Source organism: Netta rufina, assembly GCF_964035555.1.
Source record: "Netta rufina genome assembly, chromosome: Z".
Classification (NCBI taxonomy): Eukaryota; Metazoa; Chordata; class Aves; order Anseriformes; family Anatidae; genus Netta; species Netta rufina.
This window is the reverse complement of record NC_140126.1, coordinates 18,936,322-18,961,766: the sequence shown is the minus strand read 5'-3', so window position 1 is coordinate 18,961,766 and position 25,445 is coordinate 18,936,322. Positions and strand designations below refer to the sequence as shown.

At 35.5% G+C, this 25,445-nt stretch overlaps 1 protein-coding gene across 1 annotated transcript in view; it reads left to right on the top strand.

The window, feature by feature from the left end:
- ADAMTS6 (ADAM metallopeptidase with thrombospondin type 1 motif 6) overlaps positions 1-25,445 on the top strand; it is a gene marked incomplete at both ends in the record, with an annotated part of 150,480 nt that overhangs the window by 3,028 nt on the left and 122,007 nt on the right. Inside the window, 4 exons of the mRNA XM_084305203.1 lie at positions 6,243-6,411; positions 12,395-12,609; positions 13,117-13,200; positions 13,715-13,860. Of these exons, the coding sequence (XP_084161329.1) occupies positions 6,243-6,411; positions 12,395-12,609; positions 13,117-13,200; positions 13,715-13,860 (614 nt within the window). The remainder of the gene's footprint in view (positions 1-6,242; positions 6,412-12,394; positions 12,610-13,116; positions 13,201-13,714; positions 13,861-25,445) is intronic.

The following is a 25,445-nucleotide window of genomic DNA, read 5'->3' as shown; positions in this document are numbered from 1 at the left end:
AGCCATGCTGCTTGGCTGGACTGAAGACCTAGTTCTGTGGTTCTAGGTGTCATACATTAACTTTGTGTTTCAAAGTTAGGTTCAATGTGGCATGCTGCCCAGTTAAGTTGTCAGAACTTAATAACTAACAGCTTCAGAGCTGTTAGTTATTGTTAGTTCTTTTGTATTTCTTCCTGGTATTTGTAGTGTCACCCTCAGGTTTTTTGGCACGCCATGACTGGGACTGTTGAGTCCTGCCTTTTACTTGGGACTGCAAGTGTCAGTTGTCCACTGCATCTGCTAGAAAGGCTGAATGACGTGCACTCAAGGTGTTTGTCATGCTCCGGAAGCAGTAGTGACACATGGTTCTTTATCAGAAAGGCAAGGATCCTTCTAATCCTTCCACCTGTGCAGTGGTAGGCTGGACTCAATATGGTCCTCTACTGCACAGAAACTCCCGTGTCGAACTGCATTGGCACACTGTCCCAGAGCACTGCTTATGGGAGTTACCACTCAATTCAGATAAATCCATCACAGAGTTATTTTTAAATGATGATTCCTACTGGCAAGTATCTTATTATAAAGCTGCTGGTTAGAACATGTTTAATAAAGCAATTGGCAGTGAATATTGAGGGTGCTATTATTTGTTTTTGAATTAATGGTAGTTCAGAATATATTTGTGCTCAAGACATTTGTTGTATTTTCCAGTCTGATTTTTGGTCTGTAAGAGACTGCCAGTCATATTCTGCATAGTCTTCAATTAAAATCTGTCCCAAAGCCAGTCATTTTAAATTGAGTAACTCTAAAGCAAGTAATAATCTTAAACGATGAGTGCTGCTCACAAGCAAAACTTAAGCATTCCATTTATTCCTGTTCCCTGATAGGTGTCAGTATTGCCAGATGAGTCAAATTTGTTCCCCCCTACACAATGTTCTGAGTTACTCTCTTTAGTTATGCAAGGTGGTTACGTGAGACCGTGGTTTAACTAACATAAATTGTACAAATTTGAAGAACATCTGTAGTATCTGAGATGAGTTCCAGCGCAAGAAGGGCTTCCTGTGCTTCACTATAGTAAAACTTACCAGCCACCAGTTTGTTTCCCCATCACTATTTCCTGGTTCAGCCTTTCCCTCTCTATTTTCTTTTTAATTACCAGACTCTCCAGAATTACAGACTGCTACAGAAGTTTGATTCCAGCAATTTCCATTGGCTGGGCCCTGATTATGCTATAAGTTGTCTGAAGTTTTGAGAAATGCTCTATAATCCAGTGAGCAGTCATGTGAGGAAATTGAAGGTCTTGTCCATCAGGCTTGCTGGCTTCCAAACTCATATTTACTGTATTGGAAGTTACATTTGTAGATGGATTGCAGGTTTGGCCTTCTCATGAAAGGGCCTGCAAAGAACAGTATTTTGGAACTGTTGGGTGCAAGGCAACAAGGCTGAGTCAGAAGCAGCTGAAACAATGCCTAAGCTGATTTTGTCATCCTGAAGTAAAGAATATAAGAAACAGTGGCTGAAGAGAGAATTTTACCTTAAGGGAAAGATTAACCTAATTCTGAGAGAAACAAGTCTTGAAGAAAAGTTTTGGAGCTCATAATGCTGGAATTGAGCAGAAGTCAAACTTGTCCTGTTCTGACCCACCTCTGTCCATTGCTGGGTGTCAAAGCTCTTAACTGAGTGTTCAAGTTTTTCACTGCAGTGGATTTTCTCATTTTAAGCTGACGAGGCCAATAGAAAGAAATAGTATTTCTACACTTTTCTACATGTGTAGAAAGTGGTGATTATTAGGAAAGTGAATCAGGGGCTAAATATCAGTTTGGGGCTACTGTCGCTCCAAGGAAATACTGAATGTAAAGGGCCAAGGATTTCCATGGCATGTAAAGTTCCATGCACTGAGCAATGTTTGTGCTAAGTAGCACAGCTATCTCTGTTTAAGCAGATAAGATAAAGATATCCCAAGAAATGTCTAAAAGCATGACTGTATATACTTGAAAGAAGAATTATTTTGCAGGAATGTTTCATGTTTGTTTAATATATTACAAAACTAGTATATTTATAAATTATTCATATTCTCAGATTAGCTCATTTGGAAACTGATTCTACCACAAAGAAAGCATCTACTTTTGCAGATCATAAATTACATATCATATGATATTTTTGAATCATAAGTAAAATTTGTAATCTGTGAACTGATTTAAAAGGTCAGAAGTAATGAAAAAGATTCTGTATTCTAGATAGGTGCACTTTGAGTTCTCTTTGGTAATAATCTGTGTTTGCAGTATAGGCTCAGTATTCAGAAAATTACATATAAACTGTCCCTGTCCTAGTTTTAAAATGACTTACTAGATCCCATACTGTGCTGTCCCAGGCCAGATCACTATTTTTTTTTTATCCTTAAGAACATGTGAAGCTAATGCAGCCTGTTTCCTCAGACATAAATTGAAGTGTAGAGTCAGCTGTAGACACATTGAACAACACTGACACATTCTCAGAAGTTTCCATTATTACTGCTTTATGTTAAAAATGTAAAGCGTAATGTCTAGAAAGGTTCAAGGCAGGCAGAAATTGGAAACCAGTAGTACTGTGAGGCAAAGGCACTTGTCCTCTGTAATTAATTTTATAACTGATGTTCATGGAATCATAGAATGGCCTGGATTGAAAAGGATCATCTAGTTTCAACCCCACTGCTCTGGGCAGTGTTGCCAACCACTAGAGCAGGCTGCCCAGACCCATGTTAACTGTTACTTCTGTAGGTGATGGACATCCCCTCTCTGAAATAAGGTGAGGCCCCAGCTAGACAGTCTGACAGATTTTCTTTTTACAAATTCAGGGGAACTGCATGTGGATTCACAGATTTGTCTGAGTATGTCAAACTGCTGGATCCAGACCTTATATATGTTAGCAGGAGTTGGCAGTCTGTAGTGGGATTGGATAAGACAGGACCTCAAACAATCTGTTTTAGATAATAGTCTTGGGAATGCTGCTTGTAATAACCTACTTGGGCATTCAACTTATTTCTTAAGTTAATGGTGTTTTGTTAGAACATTTTGCTGTTTTTTCCCGTGTCTTAATATTTCTTGTATTTTGGAGCAGAAGTTCAATTTGGAAGTTGTTTTAAGTTCAAATATGGTAGCAAAATGAACAGGAAAAAAAAAACAACACACAAAGCAAGCAAAAAAGACAACACATTTACATTTATTTCCTTTTAATGCTTTATAAGGCATTATTTCAATCTCCCTTTTCAACTGAAACATTGTTTTGCCCAAACAGGAGATAAGCCAGAAATGGGTTTTAAAATGTTAGTTCAGATATAATAGTGTAGTTCCAAATATTCCCACTATCAGTTGGGCATTAGTGAATATATATACAATGAAAGCACCTCTAGGCACCAGAAGAAATGCTGTTTTTTCACTGAAATAGGTATTTCTTTTGTGCACAATTCGGAATGTTTCTAAAAAAATCATGCACTCATGCACTTTAAACTGATGTAAGTGGTCTTGTTGAGTTAATACTGGAAAAGCAGTTTGTTTGCAAGCAAAATTGATTACATTGGGTTTAAAATGGTGTTAGTATGCAGGGCTTATGTGAAGGGTATATGCAGGGCAAGTGAATTTCCAGTGTTTATCAAATCACATGGCTACCTGCCACAACTGACCACATACATATTCTGACTGCCTGGTAGCAGGTGTAAGTTAAAATTTACTTGCAATTCCTTGACTACATGTTATTAACATCTCTTTTTCTTAATCTGACATAGTGTTTGAACAGATGAGATTGGACATTGACTAGGCATAGGAAAAATGGATGATACTTGCCCAGCCTTTTTCACTGCTGGTACCTGGAAGAAACCTGCCAACTGTTGTCATAGTTCACAAATGTGTGTAATAGCTTTTACTTCTCCTTTACACAGTTTGTTTACAAAATTAATGCTGCAATTAAGTGTCATTTATGGCATTTGAAATGACTTCCACTGCAGTCATCTTGCTCCTTAAAACTCATTTACCTGCTGGACTTGAGTACAGGCGTGAAGGATGTATGCCCTAGAGTAATCAGAGTTAGGTTAAGGCACTTCTCTTGCAGAGACAGGGCCACAGCTTGGATGGTACCTCTGTCTCCTCAGACTTGGCACAAAGCAGACAGCCTGATGGTGTTGGCCAGAACCACCGCAGGACTCTCTTTTCCTGTGGGAACATAATACCAGAGCTTACAATGGCTCGGGATTCACTTGAACCCAGATGTCTGACATCCAGACTGGATGCAGTCCAGACTGTCAAGGTTCTTTCTGCACATCTGGCAAAGCTAGTTACAATTCAATTTATATTTTCAAGACTGTTTAAGCAGCAGTGTACCATTAAGTGACTTATTCTGTAGTAAAATCTTAGACTTCAAGTAATGAAGCATTATGAGAAAATTTGATGTCCAGGTGAATATAGACCCTGATGTTGCCATCTTGAGAAAATAATTGAGTTCACAATGAAAAATACCACTGAAGAGTTACTGTTGTAGTCACAATGTAAGGAACACTTAATTGAAAAATGAACGGCATGCATATATTTGCAGAATATATAATAGGGTTATATTTGGAAAGCATTGTTCTTTCTGAAGTGTTACACAGGCATTTTTATTTTAAAAGTTGTATGTTGTTACTGAAATCTGGTTATCCTAGGAGTGAAGAATAGCAGGCAGTTGATACACAAAAGAGCAGCAGAAGAGCTTTGACCAAAAGGACAAAGGCAATTCCTGATCTTAGAAATGGGTTTGGGATGTTTGGATCATTTGTAGAGCAAGTGGTCTTAGACCTTATCCTAGAGGTCTTATTGGAGGAAAACAAAAATATCCCCTTTAAAAACAAACAAAACAACCCCAACCCCCCAAATCCTCACACATAGTACTTGTTTTACAGATTGAAGGTGTGATAGAAACATAGGTATCGGTTTCTTCTCAAAGTGATAGGGTAATGTTTACAGCCTTTAAGAAGTACTTTGAGATAGGCTTGCTTCTTGGAACACTGCAGAGTTCAGATGACATGCACATAAATATTTGAAGATATGTCTTGAGAACAGCATATGAGGTGTTTGTTGAATACTCTTAACTCCTCATGAGTTAGATTAAATAAGGATGAATGAATTAAGGTGCAGTTATGGATGCTTTCTTGTGTTTGAACAGTCTTCACTGTGGCTTTAATGGGATTTACATTAGTTTGCAATTCATCAGATCAAGATATGAATGCAGAATTTACTGCTTCCAGTCTTCAGGCTGATCAGTAGCTCTTTCTACTAGTGTAGAGAGATTATACATTCTGAATTTCCTAGATAAATTTACTGGAATTATTTATTTAGCAAATAGAAGTGTGGGAGTCTGCCTGTCAGAGCTTACTCCTCAGTATTTCTATACCCAAAAGGATCCCCAAACTGGATTTTCTGCTGAAGTTCAGTCTTAATTGCTGAAGATTCAGGAAATTGCATAGTTGGCCTGAAGTCTCCCCTTTCCTCTATAAACCACTTCCTGTTTGGAAGAAGCTGAGTTCACAAATGTGAAAGTTATGAGAATAGAATATCTACCATTCTGTACTGCAGTGTGAGGGAAAAAATATGCATTTGTTACAGAGCATGATGTCTAGTACATAGCCTGCAACAACTTGGATCTGCCAAAGATTTGTGATGAGACCTTTTAAGGAATACATGCTTTGTAGATAGTGTAGTCTAAGTTAATAGTTTGATTTTAATAACTAGATCAGTTTTGGAATTCAGCATCTGGATGTAAAATGCTGAATATTCTTGCTGAATAATATTGTCTAAAATTAATTCTTCCTGCAGTTTTTATGGCATTAAGCATCTACTAGTGTGGCATCATAGTGGGATACTGGGCTCACTGTTTGAGCAATATCATTTTGGCTTGGTGTCACTTTTAATGGCTATGAATCATATGGTTTTGGAACAGGTCTGTGAACAGCTTTTTTGCCCTATACCAAGAGTATCTCTTCCCTTCTTGCTGCATCTACTTAAAAAAGGTGGGAAAGAACTCCTTAAGTAAGGCAATTATATTTTTATTCTTTTCTCATCGCATTGCTTATAGGTATTTACTCCTGCTCTCACTAAAGTCACTGGAAGAGAGCTGGTTCATGCATTTTCTTTTGACTTATAGCTGTGGATTTCTTAACAGAAATAAATGATAGCCAAATGTTGTTTAAAACTAAGCTTTTTATTATGAGTTTTATGTTGGTTTTTTTTGCAAGTTTTTATTTTCTTCTTTTCTTCCTTAAGCATGGAGTTATTGCTACGGAAGATGAAGAGTATTTTATTGAGCCTTTAAGGAATATAACTGATAATTCCAGTGACTTTAATTATGAGAATGGTCATCCTCATGTTATATACAAAAAGTCTATCATGTACCAGCAACACCTATATGATCATGGTCACTGTGGAGTCTCAGGTAAATGAGTATGAGTATCAGTTGTGTTTTCATTGCTTTTAAAATATATTAACTTAAGTTGCATTTTAAGGTCTTTCTTGGTTCACAGGTAAGGTACAACGTAGCAATAGGAATCCTTCTTTTGGGTGATACAATGTGCCGTGACAAAAAGTAGCTTTGCGTTTTTTTTTCAGATTCACATGAAGAATATAGTGTCCATGTAAAAATACAGCACTGGGAGTAAGTCTTGTTTTATTGCTATATTGTATACCCTGGTAGTGATGAGCACAGGCTTCCTGTGCTGGATGCACTATAAATTTACTTTGTTTCCCATCTGGAAGGCATGACCTGAGAGACTGTGTTACAGCTCAGTGTGTAGTAAGTGTTCCATCTCATTTGACAAATCTTGATGTGTAGTAAATACGTTAGTAAAGTGATTACTAATACACCTGGAACTGAAGTCCATACCTTTCTCGTTATGTTTATGGTGTTTTGATACTGGCTTTTGGTTTAGTGGGTTAATGTTATTTCATGATAGTTGAGAATGTGATTTAAAGGTGCTTTACAGGATGGATTATATAGTTTTGATTGAGATTTTTTTTCTTCCAAAACATAGTTTCAACATCTACAAAAACAGTTTAGTGTTTTAGTACTCCTAGTTTTGAAATGATTTTTGTTTCCTTAAAGTGATGCAGAAAACTTGTTTTTTGAGGACAGCTTTGAGTAAATCTGACCAATTGTTTTAGATTTTAGCGCTAATATATATATATATGTATTAGCAGAAAAATGTTCTAACCTTGTCATTTATGTATATCTTGTTCTTAAAACTACAGTCCCAGACAGTAGTATTCCATGAGATTCAGTGCATAGGACAGGCTGGCATATACTAGTCTTAAAATAGTATCACTGTTCATTGATGTACCTTCTTTCAGCTGCTTCTTTTAGAAATTGTAACTTCGACTGGCAGTAGCTGACTAGACTGTCTAAACATGGTCTACAAAGCGAATGCTTGGGGAAGAGTTTTTTTTTTTTTTTTTTCCTGAGTGGTTCTAACTGTGTTTAGACTCGTAGCAAATGTTAAACTTTATGTAAGTAACTTCTTTTTTAGTTTTGGAAGCATTATTTGGTGTACATGCTTCTAATGATGATGAAACAAGTCTTCTAATGACTACTGTGTGCTGTTTGTAAAATGAGAGAACTGATGTATGTGGATGCTCCAGTTTATGCATTTTAAAGTAGACATCTGTGAAGCATCCATCTTTTTCTTTCATTAGGTTATGCTGTCACATAAGCCTCCTGAAATAAGTGGAAGGATTGTAAAATGTACTACAATGCAATTTTTACTGTTTTAATATCTCTAGAAAAAGAATGGATCATGCAGATATAATCTTCTATTAATGCTTAGGAAGTCAGTCTCCTCCAAGTGCGGATAAAGCAGTAGCAACTATTTTGATGTTGCATCCAACTGTTCTGGCAGTATCTGTCTTATGGATCATAGATTAATCAGAGCTTTGTATCTTGAATGCATTTTTTCAAAACATGCAATAATCCTTAGCATCTATTCCTTTACATATATGATGCTGCTGTTATCCTTGGAAGCTCCTGTGCATTCCCTAGTTTTCACATGTCATATCCTGAAGCCCTTAATCACTGAAATAACTCCCCCCTGTTTTTTGCAGTCCTCATGCTCTCATCCTCATTACTCTAATGCTCATTCATCTCAGCTTCTTTTCCTGTTGTTCTGTATACTTCTACAGTCATTGAAAATTTCTGAAGAACTTTGTTCTCCCCCAAAACTGCAAGATCTTATTTTTTCAGGTGTCATGCTGTTTGAATGTTTTCCATCTGACTACCAAAACCTTTTCAACTCATTTTCTGAGCACTGTTTAACCTCTGTCTCAAAGTGACATGGCATCCAAACTATCCTCAGAATATCTAAAAAATAAAATCAAAGACTAATTTTCAGTTTCTCAGCTTTCAAGCCCTAGAAATAAAGACAGGTAATTACTAACTCTATTGCTAGTAGAATAAATCTTTGGGGCATTTCACTATTTTTGGAAGTTTTGAGGACTCCAATTCAATGTTCAAAAAGAAAGAAAAAGGCACAACAAGTTAACAAAATTACAACTGTGTTTTTGCCGGAATATCATTTACTTTGTATGGGAAACTGGTTTTAGCTTTACTTTCAGAATACTATTGCGAGTACAATATATTGGGAGGAATGTGCTTATGTAACTGTGCTGCTATTCACACTCTGTTCTGCTGAGTTTTTTCTGTTATCTAGACCTAACTTTATTGTATACCTGTTGAGTATCATGGAAGTGGTGAGGATTTTGTGCTGATAGAGACAAAGAGTATAATTTCAGACCCTTCTGAGAAAAATTACAGTAATTGACAAAAAGCAAGGCAGGGAGTTTGGTGAAAGGATGATCAGAATTTGTTGGGATGATCAAGTGATGGACCACTTCATGGTAGATAGAGCTATGATGCCAGTACACGGGACCAGTACACAGAACTGGGGAGGCAGGAATAAAAATAGTTCTCTATTTGGCAGGTAGTTTAGGTTCAGATAAGAGTACAGGATAGAATAGTGTCTGGTTTTCATAACCTGAGTTAGATTTTTAAGCAGTTAGATGTAAGAACATTTAAAAAACAAGAAATACTAAACTAATATTTCATGTGTATATTGTCACCAACTCAACTGTGTTTTGTTATATGTAACCGAAATCATTAAGACCTTGCTAAGAATCTGAGCAACTTCAAATTCCAATTGCTTCAGAAGGATTTTGAGGCCACTGGGTTATCCTGCAGAATGCTTTGCAGAATCAACCTCTAGAAGAGTTAAACTTTTTTTTTTTTTTTTTTTTTTTTTCCATTTTCATTCTTCTGTGTCCAAAACAGTGATGTCATTTAAGCGGCTTTCCAAATAAAGGTATCTTAAAGCCATCGAGTAGGCAGGTATAACTATGATGTCAAATTGAATTTATTTGATAGCTTAGAATTACAGTGTTAACATAAATATTTAGTTGGCATGCTAAGATTCTTCATTATTACTTTTGCAATAAAAATATATTATGGACTGTTACCTGTGATATGCTCTTTTGTCTGCATAGCTTATTTAAATGTTTATTTTAAGCTGATGCCCAATAGCATGTGCTATGTTAAGCTTGCAAAGTACTTATGGTCCGTTATTTTTGCATTTGCACAATTTTAAGGAATATGCTTTTCTACAGAAAAGCTGTATATGTGTATTTTTGTCTGGAGTTGAAATTCTGTTTTGCTTCAAGTATAAATAAAATTTCTTTACCTGCTTTTGTTACAAGAATTTAAAAACAAAATGACCAAAACATTTGTTGCAGTTATACAGACTGTTTAGATATGATTGAGAAACAATAAAAATTGACATCTGAAGCCTGAGAAGTGTCAAATTATTTAGGGATGGCACCACTACTACATGTAGTTTCACCTGGTGTTTTTATTCATGCCAGACTTTACAGTGAGCATATTCTGAAATGAAAAATGCTTGTGTATCTTTTAAATGAGGTTGTAGCAGTACATAATGTTTTATTTAAATACTCTCACAGTTACATCTTAAATAAGTAGTTATCTGTTCCATTTTGAAGTCATCTTCTGTTTTTGTGTGTTGTGTTCCTTCCTCTCTCTTCCCCACCACATAGCATCCTCACAGGACTGACTTAAAATCTGAGTACCATTGGTACTTTGTCTACACACATCTGGATTTCTTTTCAGCTTCAATTTACAATCTAATTTTTTTTTTTTTTTTTTTTTTTTTTTTGTAATCATTACTTTGTAGTGCTTTTCTGGCACCCTCTTCCCCCTTCTTTCCTTGTTTTCTTTTACTTCCCAAAAGCTACACTCAGTGTTAATGCAAGATTAAGTTTTTTTTCAAGCTTTTTTTTTTAATCTGTGAATGTGGTGGAAAAATGGCATAATTTGCCAAAAAATCTATCTGTTAAATATACTGCAAACTTTTATGGAAATGCCTTGTTTTTTTTAAAGAAAATTTAGTTACACCATTCAGTGCTTTTAAAGTATAACAACATGAGAACCAATAGATTCTGGAGTGTGAGCCTAACTACTCAGTGTTGTTTCCAACTTTCCCATTACTTTGAGACCAGCTGAAGCCTAAGATAAGGAGGAATGTTTGTTTTCCTGAAATCTCCTGAGACCTTTATTTGAAAGATGCTATCAAGATGAGTCCAGAAGAATCTTTTTTTTTTTTTTTTTTTTTTTTTTTTTCTTTTTTCTCTCAGAAAGTTTTCAGGATGGGCTCATTGGTTTTCAGATGTTTAGAACAGATTTGCATCTTTGGGGGAAAATCATGAATGAATGTGGAAGCAATATTACATTTATAAAGTACCCGGCACTCTAAGAGCATCAGAAGCCCCCAGAGAACACCCTCTGCTACTTGAAAATAAGCAGTGGATTGTAAAAATTTTACTTCAGAAGATAATTATAGGTATTCTTAAGTCACTGCTTAAGTGAGATGAAAATCTTTGAAAAATTAAAGTAACTTCAACTTTCCTAGAATAGGGATGAAAACAATTTAAAGCTTGGTACTGATAACAGAATCCTCACTGGGCTTGATACTATGTTTTTAGAATGGGTATAATATTGTTATAATTTGATGCACATTTTAGTTTGAGGACAATTTCATTACTAGTGTTTTTGTCAAGTACCCAGTTTGTTTGCATTTTTCAATTTTTCTAAAGTAATGCAACTTTTAAAGCCAACACTGTAGACACAAAATATTGTGGGATACTGCAACACTGAGAGTGCTGAAGCTTTGTATTCCTGGTTTTGACCTGAACATGCATACTTTGTCATGTAGTTGCCGCCCTATAAAATAGTGAAGTTTAGTTGGATTGCATAAAGCATTGCTTTTTCACAGGTGGTACTGGTCCTGTCTCAATTTACCTTAGTCGAAACAGTATATCTGGTATTGCCTACTCAAGCAGTTCTAGTCAGTCAGTTAAGAATTATATTCACTTCTTAATGTTCTTAAGTTCATCCATAACTAGCAAAGAAACTTCAGACGTTTTGAAGTCCTAATTATGTAAAGTCAGCCTAATTATCTACTTTAATAAACTTAAATTTGAGATCTGTGTGGCTCCTTGTGGAAAAGGAATACTTAATATATATAAAAGTGACAGTTCTGCAGGGAGTAGAGGTTCAAATATGCACTGAGGACAGCACTTCAAGTTTTTGCAGATAATTCCATCTGTTTGGATCAGTAATAACCAAATTGTTACATAAAAGCAATATGTCTTCTGGGTATTTATATGAAATGAGTACAAGAATCAATGCATTTGAATAACAATTAGTGTTAAAAATAACCAAAAATTAACCTTTGTTGGATCATCTTGAACTTCCTATTATTTTTAATACACGAGGTAGGTAAAATAGCTTTCTAAAAAGAAAAAATATTTATTTGGTCCAAAATGCTCTAGATGTTTCATTCTGATTCCCTAATTATGGAGTTGGATTCCGCACAACAGGGGAAAAAAAGAGGGGAAAAAAAGTTTTTTTTTTTTTTTTTTTGTTGCCTTATCAATCTTTTTAATTCCTTAATCTATATCGATGCCTTTTACTTTAATTTGGAATTTTCTATTTTATTTTTTTCCCCAAAATATTGTAGCTATCTTGTTCTTAAAATTCTGAAATGTTCTCGTGGTTAACTATAACTAGTCATTAGTATTAACATAGATGTACAGGATCAGATCTGTAGAAAGAAGATGATGGTTTATTGTCCTAAGCCAAGTTATGGAGAGTTCAGAATATGAAAATTAGATACCAAGTTTTTTTCTGCTGTATAAGGTATTTTAATTTTTTTTTTAAAAAGTATAAATTTAAATTTTCCTTGCCTCAAGAAATACTTGTTTTTAGAAGCTAAAAGATGATAATCTCAACATAAGCCAGCTGCATTTGAATGAGTTTTACCAGTGACCTCTCTAAAGTGTTTAATTATTTTGGTTCCTAGAAGACCTTACAAGAAGCAGTAAACCTTGGTGGATGAGTGATGCATCTGCTTTTCCAACTTCACTTCCAGTCAATGACACACTAAGTAGCCACAGTCGACAGAAGAGATCAGTAAGCCTTGAACGGTTTGTGGAGACGCTGGTAGTAGCAGACAAAATGATGGTGGGATATCATGGTCGCAAAGACATTGAGCACTACATTTTGAGTGTAATGAATATTGTAAGTTTCATCCCTCTCTGTATTAATATTAACATGCATGCTCTGAAATTATAAAGTGTTTGTACTGGCATAATAACGTTATGCATCTGGTTGCAGGAATTAATAATTAAAATATGGTAAAAGCATGGCGGGGAAAAATGCTGTACTGTTTCTGCCAAGAAGTATGCTGTGATCACTTACATTGTTTGTCTTGCATGTGGTTACATTCAGATTAATTTAAAACTATACAGTTTTATTCTGTTTAAATCAACAGTCTAAATGCTCCTTATGTTGTATGGTTTATGAAACAAGTTATAAACATTTTTTGGCTGAAAATTCTGACAGAAGTAGTATATTTGTTTTACTGAATGGTCATTTGTTGATCAAAAAATATCTTACGCAGGTGATGGTGATAACTAACATTAGGGAATTACACTGAGCAGAAGAATAGTTTGATTTTTAACCATTTAGGAAATGCATAGTTTTTCTTGTCTGACTTTGTGCCTTTTCTTATTTTCTGGAGGTCAGGTTGCCAAACTTTATCGTGATTCCAGTCTAGGAAACGTTGTGAATATAATAGTGACACGTTTAATTGTCCTCACTGAAGATCAGGTAAGAGTTGTTGCACTTCAGCTTTATATCCCTGAAATACAAGTTACGCTACTGTGTAATATATATTTCATGTAATTATTGCTTGAAATGGCTACATCTGAATATAAAACCTGTCTTGTAATCTTTCACTACTTTAATCAAGATGAAGACAGTTCAGAGGAATATTTCCCTCATATTATCCCAGGGATATCTGTTCTTTACTTCAGGTGAATATTTTATTACACCTTTGGGGATGTCAGTTTTGTTTTTAGACCTATATATCAAAATTCAGATTCTATTTATTTATTTATTGGTATTGACGTAGTAATTATTTAAGTTGGAGCAGAAGGAATGCCTGTTCAGTAATGTACAACTGAACTTGGGGTCAGATTTTACGGCGATAAAATTTGGCAAGAAGATTTTATTCCTAGAAACCACTGCTTCTAATTATAGTCCCGCTTTAGTCTTCAAAAGGCTTAACAACTGACCTTAGTAATTTGTTTGGAACATTTCTGGTATGCATGTTGTATTGCAGCCAAACTTGGAGATAAACCACCATGCAGACAAGTCCCTCGATAGCTTCTGTAAGTGGCAGAAATCCATTCTCTCCCACCAAAGTGATGGAAACACCATTCCAGAAAATGGGATTGCCCACCATGATAATGCGGTTCTTATTACTAGGTATGGTTATTATAAGTATTGTGTTTATTTTTATTTTATTTCTGTAGCTTTCCTGTCCTTACTGTTACATAGAGGTTAGTTTTAAAGTAATATATTTGTTAGGTAACCTTATGAATAGAAGGATTAATAGATGGTGATATCTTTAAATATATCAGACTATTAAAGTATAGATTAAGAAGTTGGGAAAGTAAGATACACAAATTACTTGTTTCTGCTGTTATTTTCACTACATAATTGCCAATGCAAAGTATTCTGGTAGAACAGATGGATCTTGTTGAATATTTTATGTTTTTATAATTGAGAAGAATTCTTCAAATTATGGAGAACAAAACAGTGTGGAAAATGTTTTGTTTACCATATATAATGTTTCTTTAATAAGAATTTCAAGGCAGAACCTCCCCTATTACCATAGTATTTTTCTGCTGAAACAGCACTTTCTTGCAGATTCAGGCAATGTGAGAGTATGCTTTGTAGTTGTTTTGATTTATTGTGCTTCGTCAAGATGAGAACTGACAGCTTTAATAGGTGGTTTCAAAGCCTGCGTATGTGCGTATTTGTTTGTTTCTATACCACATATACTATGGTAGATTCAAAAAAGCCTTGTGCTTAATCTATCTAAAATCTTTCAATCCTGGGAAAATATTGCTGTTCATCCTCTTTATGGGTAGGCAATTGTACTTTACTGGCAGATCTGTTTCTCTATTTCTTAAGAACAGTATTTATTCTTTTATCTTTTATGGAAATAGCAGCAGGTGCAGCAGCACTAATTTGTATTAGGAACCTTCTATTATAATTTGTACTTTCCCAGTCAAATTCTGTACTGCTCTGTATGCGGACTATTTTTGGAATCATTGTACTCCCTGCAGAAATTTGTAAAACAGTGATTAAAATAATTGATCTCTCCTGGGTTTTCCATAAAAGGTGTAATAGTGGCTGGATTTGGGGGGGGGGGAAGGGAATGATATGTAGTGTTTTTTTGTTTTGTTTTTGTTTAAGGAACAATGTTCTCTTGTTAGTGGAAAGACAGGTTAATGAATCTGTTGCATAGATTTTGCTTTCATATTTCAAATATAATTGTTACGTGTGGACATTACTACTTCATAATAAGAAAATTCAAGTTTCTAATTTAAAAAAAAAATGAAATTCAAAGTAAAACAGTTCTTTTATTTAGAAAAACCTTGATTGTTCACAAAAAACATTTGTTTATAATCTTTTTTTTGCATACAAGTAGTTCCTTTACTAGGGCAGCTCGCATATGTGAAAATAAGTACTCCTTTAGAGCTGTGTTACACATCAGGTTTTACTGGCATACTTTAGACAGTGAGTGAAGATGTGTAATTGGTAGGTGGTACAGTTCAGTCAGTCGAAGCCCCCCAGTTTGTGTATGTATGAGCAGTGTTGGCAGCACTACATTTCTACTGTTATGACTGAATAACTTGACATTTTGTTAGCGTTACTCTGGCACTGCAAAGCAGAATTGTTTATTTTCTTTCACTGTTGTACTTTAATATGTTTTATTACTGTATATTCTGTATTGGCTTCCCTGTCCTGGTTGGATGATCACAGCAAAGTCATGAACAGTTTGGAGTTTCAGATGAAGGCCTACGTCAGTGCTAACTTGCAGGCCTTTAACTGCAACAGGAGCCAGTTTCCAGAGAGCATGAAAAATTCCCATTGAAAATAAGGTTTCAGCAACAAGTAGTGAATATTAAGGACTTGTTGGGCTTATTAATTATCCAAGTACGCTGCAGAGTTTCCGAAGGAATTGTGTATACTATTTTATAAAAAGGACATAAGATTTTAAAATAAATAAAAACGTTGCACTTCCAAACACACATATTTAAATGAACATGCCTCAGTGTAGTATCAGCAGGCTATTTATACTTACCTTCATAAAGCATTGCTAAACTTTTAAATTCAGTAATCCCAAAGGCTACATTAATAATCTTGAATGGATTAGTCAGTCTTTTGCTGAAACTGCTAGCTGTCCCGGCTCCTAACTAGCAAATTGTGCCAGCATATGTGAAAATGGATTTGAGGCGAGAGGGGAGGTGGGAATGAGTAAAGATATTTATAATAACTTAAGAAATTTAATTCTAAATTAATTACTGAAATAGCAGTGTGCTTTTTTTCATTGTTTTGGATATCTCATCTGATGAACCAGTTCATATATTATAAGGAAAAGAGAAGTGTATAGCTACAGTGCTTTGAACTCCTGAAGTGTTGGAGTTCTAACCAAGTATAAGGTTACTTTTTAGGTGCTCTAGTAGTGTTTTGAAAGTGTTTTCCTGCATTTTTCCCATTGATACAGCTCTGCTTTTTATGGGAACATTTTTCGATATTGTTATCAGCGGAAGCATCTTCCTTCAGTTTCACTGGGGAGCTTCTGTGCATTAGAGGTTCTCTCCCTTAGAGGTTAGGAAGAAGTTCTTCACTCAGAGGGTGATGAGGCACTGTCACAGGTTGCCCAGAGAGGTTGTGGATGCCCCATCCCTGGAGGTGTTCAAGGCCAGGTTGGACAAGGCCCTGGGCAACCTGGTGTAGTGGATGGTGTCCCTGCCATAGGCAGGGGGTTTGGAACCAGGTGATTCTTGAGGTCACTTTCAACACAGGTCATTCTATGATTCTATGATGATCCCAGAAACTGGAGAGAATTACCAGCTTCTTCTAATGTGGTGGATAATAGGCCTAATACAGGGTATTTACTAGAGGGTCTCAGGACCCTGGGGACTTTGTATAACATGAATAGCAATTACAGAGAACAAAGATCCTTCAAAGATACTTCAGTGCATGTTGTTTTTGTTTCACCTTCCTTTATTCATTTACTTCAAAACGTTTTGTTCATATTTTCTGAGTCTTAAGTGTTTAGTCTTATTTCAGGATAAGACTGTGATTTAACTTAGGTTCTAAAGCAATGAGAGCTGGTTTTGTGATAGTGTTCACCTGTAGAAATTTCACCTTGAGTATTTCTTTTTTTCTTGGACACTATAAGAGAGTTCATTATTGTCACAGAAGCACAGAATGGCTGGTTTTGGAAGGAACCTCTGGAGACCATCTGGTCCAACTCCCTTGGTCAAGCAGGGACACCCGCAGCAGGTTGCCCAGGACCTTGTCCAGGCAGGTTTTGAAGATCTCTAAGTAGGGAGACCCCACAAACTCTCTGGCCCACCTGTGCCAGTGCTCCATCATCTGCACAGTAAAGATTCCAGATGTTCACATGGGACCCTGAGCCTCTTATCCAGGTTGATCAGTCCCAGCTCTCCTCAGCCTTTCTTTGTAGGAGAGATGCTCCAGTCCCTTCCACATCTTTGTGGCCCTCCATTGGGCTCTTTTCATTATGTCCATGTTTCTCTTGTACTGGAGGGTCCAGAACTGGAGACAGCACTCCAGGTGAAGCCTTACCAGTGCAGAATAGAGGGTAAGAATCACCTCTCTTGACCTGCTGGCAATACTTTGCCTAATGCAGCCAAGAATACCAACAGCCTTCTTAGCAGCAAGTGGATGTTGTTGGCTTATGTTCAGCTTGGCGTCCAGTAGGACCCCCAGGTCTTTTTCTGCCAGGCTGCTTTGCAGATGGGTGGCCCCCAGCAAGTCCAGAACAATCTGAGTTTGTTCCTTCCCAGGTGCAGGACTCTGCACTCCTTGTTGAACTACATGAGACTTTTGTCGGCTGATTTTTTTCATAGGTTATCCTGTAATTGTCTAAATTAGTCTCTTGATGGTCAGTAAAAAAGTAACAGCACTGAGCTGATAGATTTTAATTGTGAAGTTGTTTAATGGTGTAATGCTCTTTTGACAATCTTTACATGGAAAAAAAAAGATAAAAACTTGTATGAATCATTTATCTCAAGTAGACAGAAATTAGTCCTTGTATTTTTATTCTGCATCTCAGATATAGTAATCACACTTCTTAGAAAAATTAACATTAAATTTTCAGATTTGTCTTCTTAGGACTCAACTATTGACTACTTCATTTTGTGTTCTTGGCACTGGAATTCTTAGCAAGGCAAGCATATACCTTGTGAACAAAATTTTTCCTTGTCCTGTGCACTTGTATGGAATGGTAAGGGCCAGAGGTGTCCGCTTGCATTCTGAGTTAGTTTGTAGCAGGAACAGAGGATGACAAAATTCATTTTTTTTTCCTTTTGCAACCTAAGAATTCTCTTATTTTTATTTTTATTTTTATTTTTATTTTTATTTTTATTTTTATTTTTATTTTTATTTTATTTTTTTTTCTTAAATATATATCAAGGTAGTTTGTTTTGTCCAGGTACTAAATAGCATTTAGCTTTCCAAATAACACACGACTAACTGCATAAACAAATAACATGACTTTTACAGAACAGAGTCATTTCCTGTCAAGAGGAAAGATTCAGAGCTATTAATTTTCTTCCTAGTATGTCAGTAGTTGAAAAGAAGTACCAAGCCAACCCACAGAGAAGAAGAGTTTCAGGGAAAAGCTGAGATGAACACTTGTATATCTCCAAGGGGGCAGAACTTTGTCTTTGAGATACAAGTGTTTTAAGTGGAAAAACTTTTGAAATGGTACTTACAGAGGTAGTACTTCTCAAATGTCATTGCATTAAATATTGTCATCTGTTGCTATCATCACATAGCAAGACTTTTTTGTTTTGTAAGAAAGAAAACCAAATCCACTGTGCTTGACAAGACCATAAAGATCATTTTCATGCACCTACAGTGTTTTGTTCTGATTCCAAACTGTAAAAAAAAAATAAAAAAATTAACAGAAGCATTTTTCTTCAAATTTTGGTATTGAGAATATAAATCTGTATCCTTTTTTTCTCTGGTACACTATTAGAAATACTTATGTAGATAACAGCTTTTGAAATTAATGACAGATAACAGCTCCTGAAATGCAGAAATACTGTACTTGGATTGGAGTCCTCTTGGATTTGTTTTGTGAGTGGTTTACTGCTTTAGCAGGAGTTAATTCAGCAGTGCCACTGAACCAATGTACTCTTTTGTTGGCGGGATCTTTATTTGCATGAATAAAGAATAATGCCACAACATGTTTTTATGTAAGCCAAATACACCTCAATTTGTAGATTAGACCAGTGTCAGTAAAAGTGGACAGTACTGCAATGGTATGGCTTTTCCACTTTTCTGGATTTTAAATGGACTTTTTCATGCTACAAGAGAGCTCATTCCCTCTCTCTCTCTCTCTCTCTCTCTCTCTCTCTCTCTCAAAAGTTAATACAGACTTTTGTATTTTTGCTAGGTACCACTGTACTTGTAATTCAATAAGTGTATTGCAGTGTGGCATGATAGCTCTTAGTATTAACCCCCATATGTATGCGGACAGTACTAGTATGCAATGCTTGCAATGTTGATGAAGCCCATGTGCGAGGCATTACTGTTTTTACACAATTGGTATTTTTTTTTCAAATCTTTAAAGGAGAGGAATTTTACATTGCTGTTTTTTTTTAGTGTGCATGTTCAAGATTAACTTTCATGGTATTTTCAGTGATCATTTGCCTGTCCGCGTACTCTCACTGGCAAGGTATACTCTCATTTACCTGTGAGGTATGCATTCCCAGGATGGGCCCGTGCTGCCAGATTTGGAACAGGCAGAAGGTGTAGGTATATGGCAGCAGTCTTAAACTCTTGTAAATATTGGGGTCCATAATCTAAAGAATTACAATATTTCTGGCGTTGCTCTAAGTATGTGAGAGGGGCAAAAGTTTTCTTGTTTCATTTTGCCTACCTGTGTAGAGCTGAATGCAACCATGCCTTTAATTTTTTGTAATACTATGGGGTTTTAGGCAGCCAAGGATGATTTGGAAGATGTGTCGCCTGATCAATAGTACTAAAAGGAAATGTACTTTACGGGCAAAATTGCTCTTTTGCATCTCAGTTGCTTATAGATTTGTAATATACTTTTATTTTGTAATAACAAACAACATTTCTCCATTAAGTACTAGTTAAGGCATTTGGTTACAGAGTAGGGCCAGCCAGGACTCTGCATTCCTTTCCTCCTGCAGGTCCAAGATTGTTATGTTTCTTTTCTGAGGCAGTTTTCCACTTTTTCTGGGCTTCTTAACTTGTTTGCAAAGATTTCTTCTCTATATAAGGCACTCTCACATTGCTTTGTCTGATAAAAATGAGCATTCAGTGTTTTCAACTCCCATGAAGCCTTGTCTCTGATTCTCATCCTATAGTTTCTTCCGCCATTAACAAGAGAGGCACTGAATTCAAGAAGTAATTCTGATGTCAGTTGTTTGTTTGCTTCTTACTGCCTTGACTTTAGTTCATTAAGCAATTTTTACCCTTGTTTGTTACGCAGACTTTCTAGTTGCTCCGCTGGAGTTTCTTACTGTGAATTTAAGCTTCTGGTGGGAGGCTCTTTTTCTTTGGTTTATTTTTGAGCAAAAATCAGAAGATTGTCCACTGACTTTATGTCCTGGAGACCACAGGTGTCAGACTGTTCAAAATCTGTGATGTATCACTTGTCTTTAATTTCTGTCTCTGCAGGTATTTAAAATGTGAGGATCCGCTTTGCAATGAATAACACTGTATTTCTGATTCCTCTTTGTTCTCAGGGAATTTGAAGGGGAGTAGGTAATAAAAATTTCCTGCATATTCAGAATGATAGATCTGGGGGGGGAGGGGAGGGGAGAGGGTGTGGAAGAAAAAAAAAAAAAGCAACCCTTGAAATATACTAGCATTCTGCTACAGCGTATGGAAGGAAGTAAGGTATTTGATCTTGTATGTATGGTGCTTTGCATAATAGGAGTAGTTGTACTTGATGTTTCTGTACATGACATGTTTCTTATTTTTATATACTTGCTACTGACCACTGACAGAATCAGTATCTTGACTTAGAAGACATATCGAAGGTCAAATCAGTTTTGAGTGGAACTGGTCACACACTTAATGATTTCTCAACTGTAAAACTTGAGAAAATACACGAGCACATGAGTGGGCAGTACAGCTTCTTACTGCCGCCAGTGAAAGTCTTTCCCTAAATAAGGCCTTCAGTAATTAAAAATTCATTAGAATAAACCCATTGAATACCAAACTACATTTTCTGTTGACAGTTATAGTATATTAATGCCTGATGTAGTTTAGAAATAAATACTTTCCTTTTACACACTAGTGTTACTACAGAAGAAAAAAAATCAATGAAAAATAGTTTTGTATGCTGTTTTTTTCCTCTTTTTTTTTCCTCTCCTCTCTCCCGGCATTTACCTTCGGAGTTGCACAAAGGGTCATAAAACTATTGAAATGATAGTTTTTCCAGGAAATGTTTGGTGGTAATAGTTTGGGATATCTGTTAGAACACTCAGTTACTGCTTGGCCAGATATCTGAGGCAGGACTTTCTAGCAGTTTGAAATGTCATATTTTGCCTTCTTTTTCTTAGAGAACATAAAGACTTTTAAAAATCTCTCATTTTTAATTTTTTTTTTTTTTATTAGCGTGATTAGAATCCTAGTGTTCTCTCCCTGCTTCACTTATGTACAATATCAGAGCTGTTATTTCCACAACTTACAAAGGCTGGCAGAATAATACGTATGCAAGTGACTAGCTGTGCTCCTCATTCTTAAATATCCAGAAAAACATATTAGGCCAATTTCTACCCTGGATTTTTACCAACTGTGGAGTTTGTCTGCAATCTGTTGCATAAATTCTCTCTCTCACCACACTTGAATATATATTACATTTTCATGTTTTCTTCACATTTTAAACATCAGTCTGGACTATTTAGCTCAACTTTATAGCTACATTTTATTAGATTGCTTCTGTATAGGAATACATTAAAAGCATATGTTTTTAATTAAGACACAGGTTGTAAATTAATTCTTTTAGTGGCAACATCATATTCATTTAGTTTTGGTATTCAGTGTTCTTTAGTTTCTGCTAGTTTACACAAATCTGACCTAACAAAGGGAATGATTATACTTTGAGGTCAATGGCAATATGCCCATTATTTCAGTAGGCTCTGGATAGGATTTCAATTTTAGTTCATAGCATGTTCTTTTTAATTATGCAACTACTCATGAAAAACCTAAAGTAAGCATTGTTTGTTCCATGCTACTTAACTTTTTCAAATATTTCTACATCTTTAAAATGTGGATTATTGAAGTTAAGTGTGTGAGTGTCTCAACTATATTTAAATTAGGGATGATATTTATTCTGGTCTTGCGTCTATTTCTGTATTAAATTGACTGCATTTTTGAACAACTATTGTGAATGGAGATAGATCACTTCCTAACTAGTTTTTAAGTATATTCAGTGTGTTAAAAGTACTTTCCAGAGCAATTACCTCTGCTTACATGTGTTTGTTTTTGTTTGTTTGTTTGTTTCTGGCTTCCTTTATTAGGAAACTCACAGCAATGTAGTAACTTTTAAAAGGAAATGTCTGGAAATTTTCCAGTCAAATTATTGGAAATTTTCCAGTGTGTGAGTATGCAGGACCAAAGGATATTACAGAAATGTCCTAAATAAAGAAGTATCTTGCAGTGCATGTCTGCAGTTGTACCTGTTCAGTTTCAGTCTTATAGTGTATGATGTTATGTAGCTTAGAAGGGTATTAAGATTTTGAAAGAACTGGATGATAGAGGTAAAGTAAAAACCCGAGGTTAAAATTCCATGCTTCAATATTCTGTAACAGCCATGCTGGTCTGATTGTTTGAGCTCATCTGGTACTGAAGTTGAGGAAACCAATCTCTGAAACAGTAGATACTATTTAGCTTTAAACTCAAATAAAATATTTCTAATGAGTAAGAAAATTGATGAAGAAAATGTTACATTTATTTGCGATATATTCAGTATTAAATTGTCTCCTGCATTGCATTCTCGATTATTCTCTTAATTTACACTTGCTTTTCTCAATGTATGTATTTCATAGTCTTTTTTGTGTGAAGTAAATATTGACAATACAGTTGTTGAAGTACAAACATTGAGATAATTGAACTAAATGAAATTCTGGCCAAACCATTTGTTTTGCAATAGTCTGTAAAAGAACAGTGGTGTGACCAACTGTAAGTAACTGTATATTGAAATTGGAAAATATGAAACATGTAATGACTAGTAGGAGTTGGGGAGATTTCCAGTATTTCTATTCTTCCTACCATTGTTTGTTTTCTGTTCTCTTCTGTTGCTACCACATTTTCTTATTAACAGCAGGTGAAACCTTAATATATGGAAATATTCCAATTAATGTAACAATCTTTGCTTTTTCATGCTTTTTCTTTTATTTCTTTATTCTGTTTTTCATCTTCCTGTATCTTCATGGTTTGTTGCATACATCTTGTTTTCTGTTTCCTTTGGCTGACAAACTATTTTCTACATAATTCACTTTCTGGAATAGTAAAGACAATTTGAGCTACTCTGACATTTTTGAAACATATTAAATGGAATTGACACAAATTTAAGTCTCCCCTCCAAAAAAGTTGCACATTCTATAGGAACAAGAATTTCAAGAAAAATGTTCAATTAAAATCTGACAGGACATAGTTTTTTGGGTATAATATTTTAGTCTTCAGGTGCAGTTTTATGCTAAGTACTTTCACACACTGAGAATGGAGGGGATTAATTATCCAATGTAATCTTTGTTGCTTTGGTTGGATAGCTAAGTGGTTAGATCTTGTTGCTCATATCTGAAGTTCCATATGTGCTTTGAAAGCTTCTATACTTTTCATCCTGTAGTAGAAATTCTGTGACCACTACAGAGAAATCACATAATGCTATTTTTTACTGACATAAATATATAACTAAAAGAAGTCTTAAAGTTAGGGTTTTTTTTGTTTGTTTGTTTGTTTTTCAATTTTCATACTGTATGTGATATGTGGTTGTGTTAGTGCTAATGTTTAACTGATCTCTTAGGCTGTCATTAAGTAGAGCTGATTAAGGGCAAAAGAGCTGTGATGGTGCTGGGGAGGAAGCTGAAGATGGATTGCTACGCTGCAAGAGCCTGCTAGGCCTGTTTGTATTGAAGGTGAAAGGGAAGGAAAAAATAGTAAGTGATACAACAGAAAACTAGAGGAAGAATGATGTAATTAGAGTTGTTGGAGAATGTTCCAGACTGTGGGTTTCCAGACTGTTAACTGGAAGTTAACTGCCTTAGAAGTAGTGTCATGAAGGTAGTAGTGTTCTGGGGATGCTAGGATGCCAAAGCAGGCTATGGCCACCGCAGCCTACAGGATACATGTGGGAACCCACAATCTGGCCACTTACTTCTAATTTACTGAGGGTATAAGGGAATAATGGAAGCTCTGTCTCAGAGAGAATGCAGAAGTTTTTTTTTTTTTTTTCTTAACCTCAATGGAAGAGTATTTGACTAGTGACCTAGACTCACTGAAGCATGAAGACTAGTACTGAATCTGAAGCAGTAGTTGTATCTGATACTGGAAAAGTTAAGGTCACATGACTTTAAGCAAGAAAGGCTAGCTTCTGCAACTCTCAGTGTATCATCCATGTATCTATTCCTGTCATTTAGGAAATGGCAGGCCCAGTTGGAGGTGATAAGCGTGTAGAAAGTTGCTTATTCATAGCAAATTTTGGTGTTTCAGGGAACAGAGTGGAGAATCTCAACTCTGATATTTCATTAGTTCTAAGAAAGCTATTCTCTCAGTCCGTTTTAAATGCTGGTACCTGAATATTTTTTCCTGCTGGAGGAAAAGGAAAAGAAAGCTATGAAATTTAATCATTTATTTCTGGTTCAGATTGGAATGCTCTTCTACTTCTACAGGAAAAAATAACAACCATCAAACGCAACCCCATAGCAATATCCAGTCTACTACTGTGTAGTTAATTCTGAAAGATTAGAAAGAATAATTCTGGTATTTTAGTTTGAAACTTTCTGTCTTCTTGGTGATTTGGTCATTACTGTCTGTATTTCTACTGGCTAAGCTAACACAGGCCAATAATTACAACACTATCAGCAGTGTGAATAAAAAAATATCTTTCAGTGCTGCATAATCAAATACATCAGTCAGTAATCCTCCAAACTGTATTATGTATTATCCAGTTACGCAAAATTCTAGACAGTTGTAGTTTAACAAATACATCAGTAATAATAGTATCTCAAATCTAGGTCAAAGTAGTAAGTGAACTCTATGGAGATAGCCAAAAATGATAGAATGTGCATGACCAAGGCCTGCCGTCACTGATACCACAAGCTAACAAAATTAATTAAGAATTTATTTTTTTCACATTACCTGCAATTGTTATAGTAAAGTAATGACTTTTAGTAGGCAGTACTCTTTTTCAAGCAACATTGTATAGCTTAGTGAGTCAATGTTAGTTTGGTATAGTAGTGTGTAGATATGTTTGTTGTGTGTGTTTGTTTTGAATATTTTACATCCTCTGTCTCTCTTGCATCTTGTCAGTATTAAACAGTTACTGGCTTTCAGTTTGAAGTGCCAGTTTTCAGTAACAAATCAGATGCGAAGAATGGTGAAGATCAGTTTCAGCTGTCCATCCACAGATAGGAGAGTACTCCTCTATGGAAAATATTTTCATGCTAAAGAAAATGCTTTTTATACTTTGGTGTTGCTTATTATATAAAGTCTTATGCAAGTGCAACAAATTGCGTTGCACTTACATCTAAAATGAGTAAATA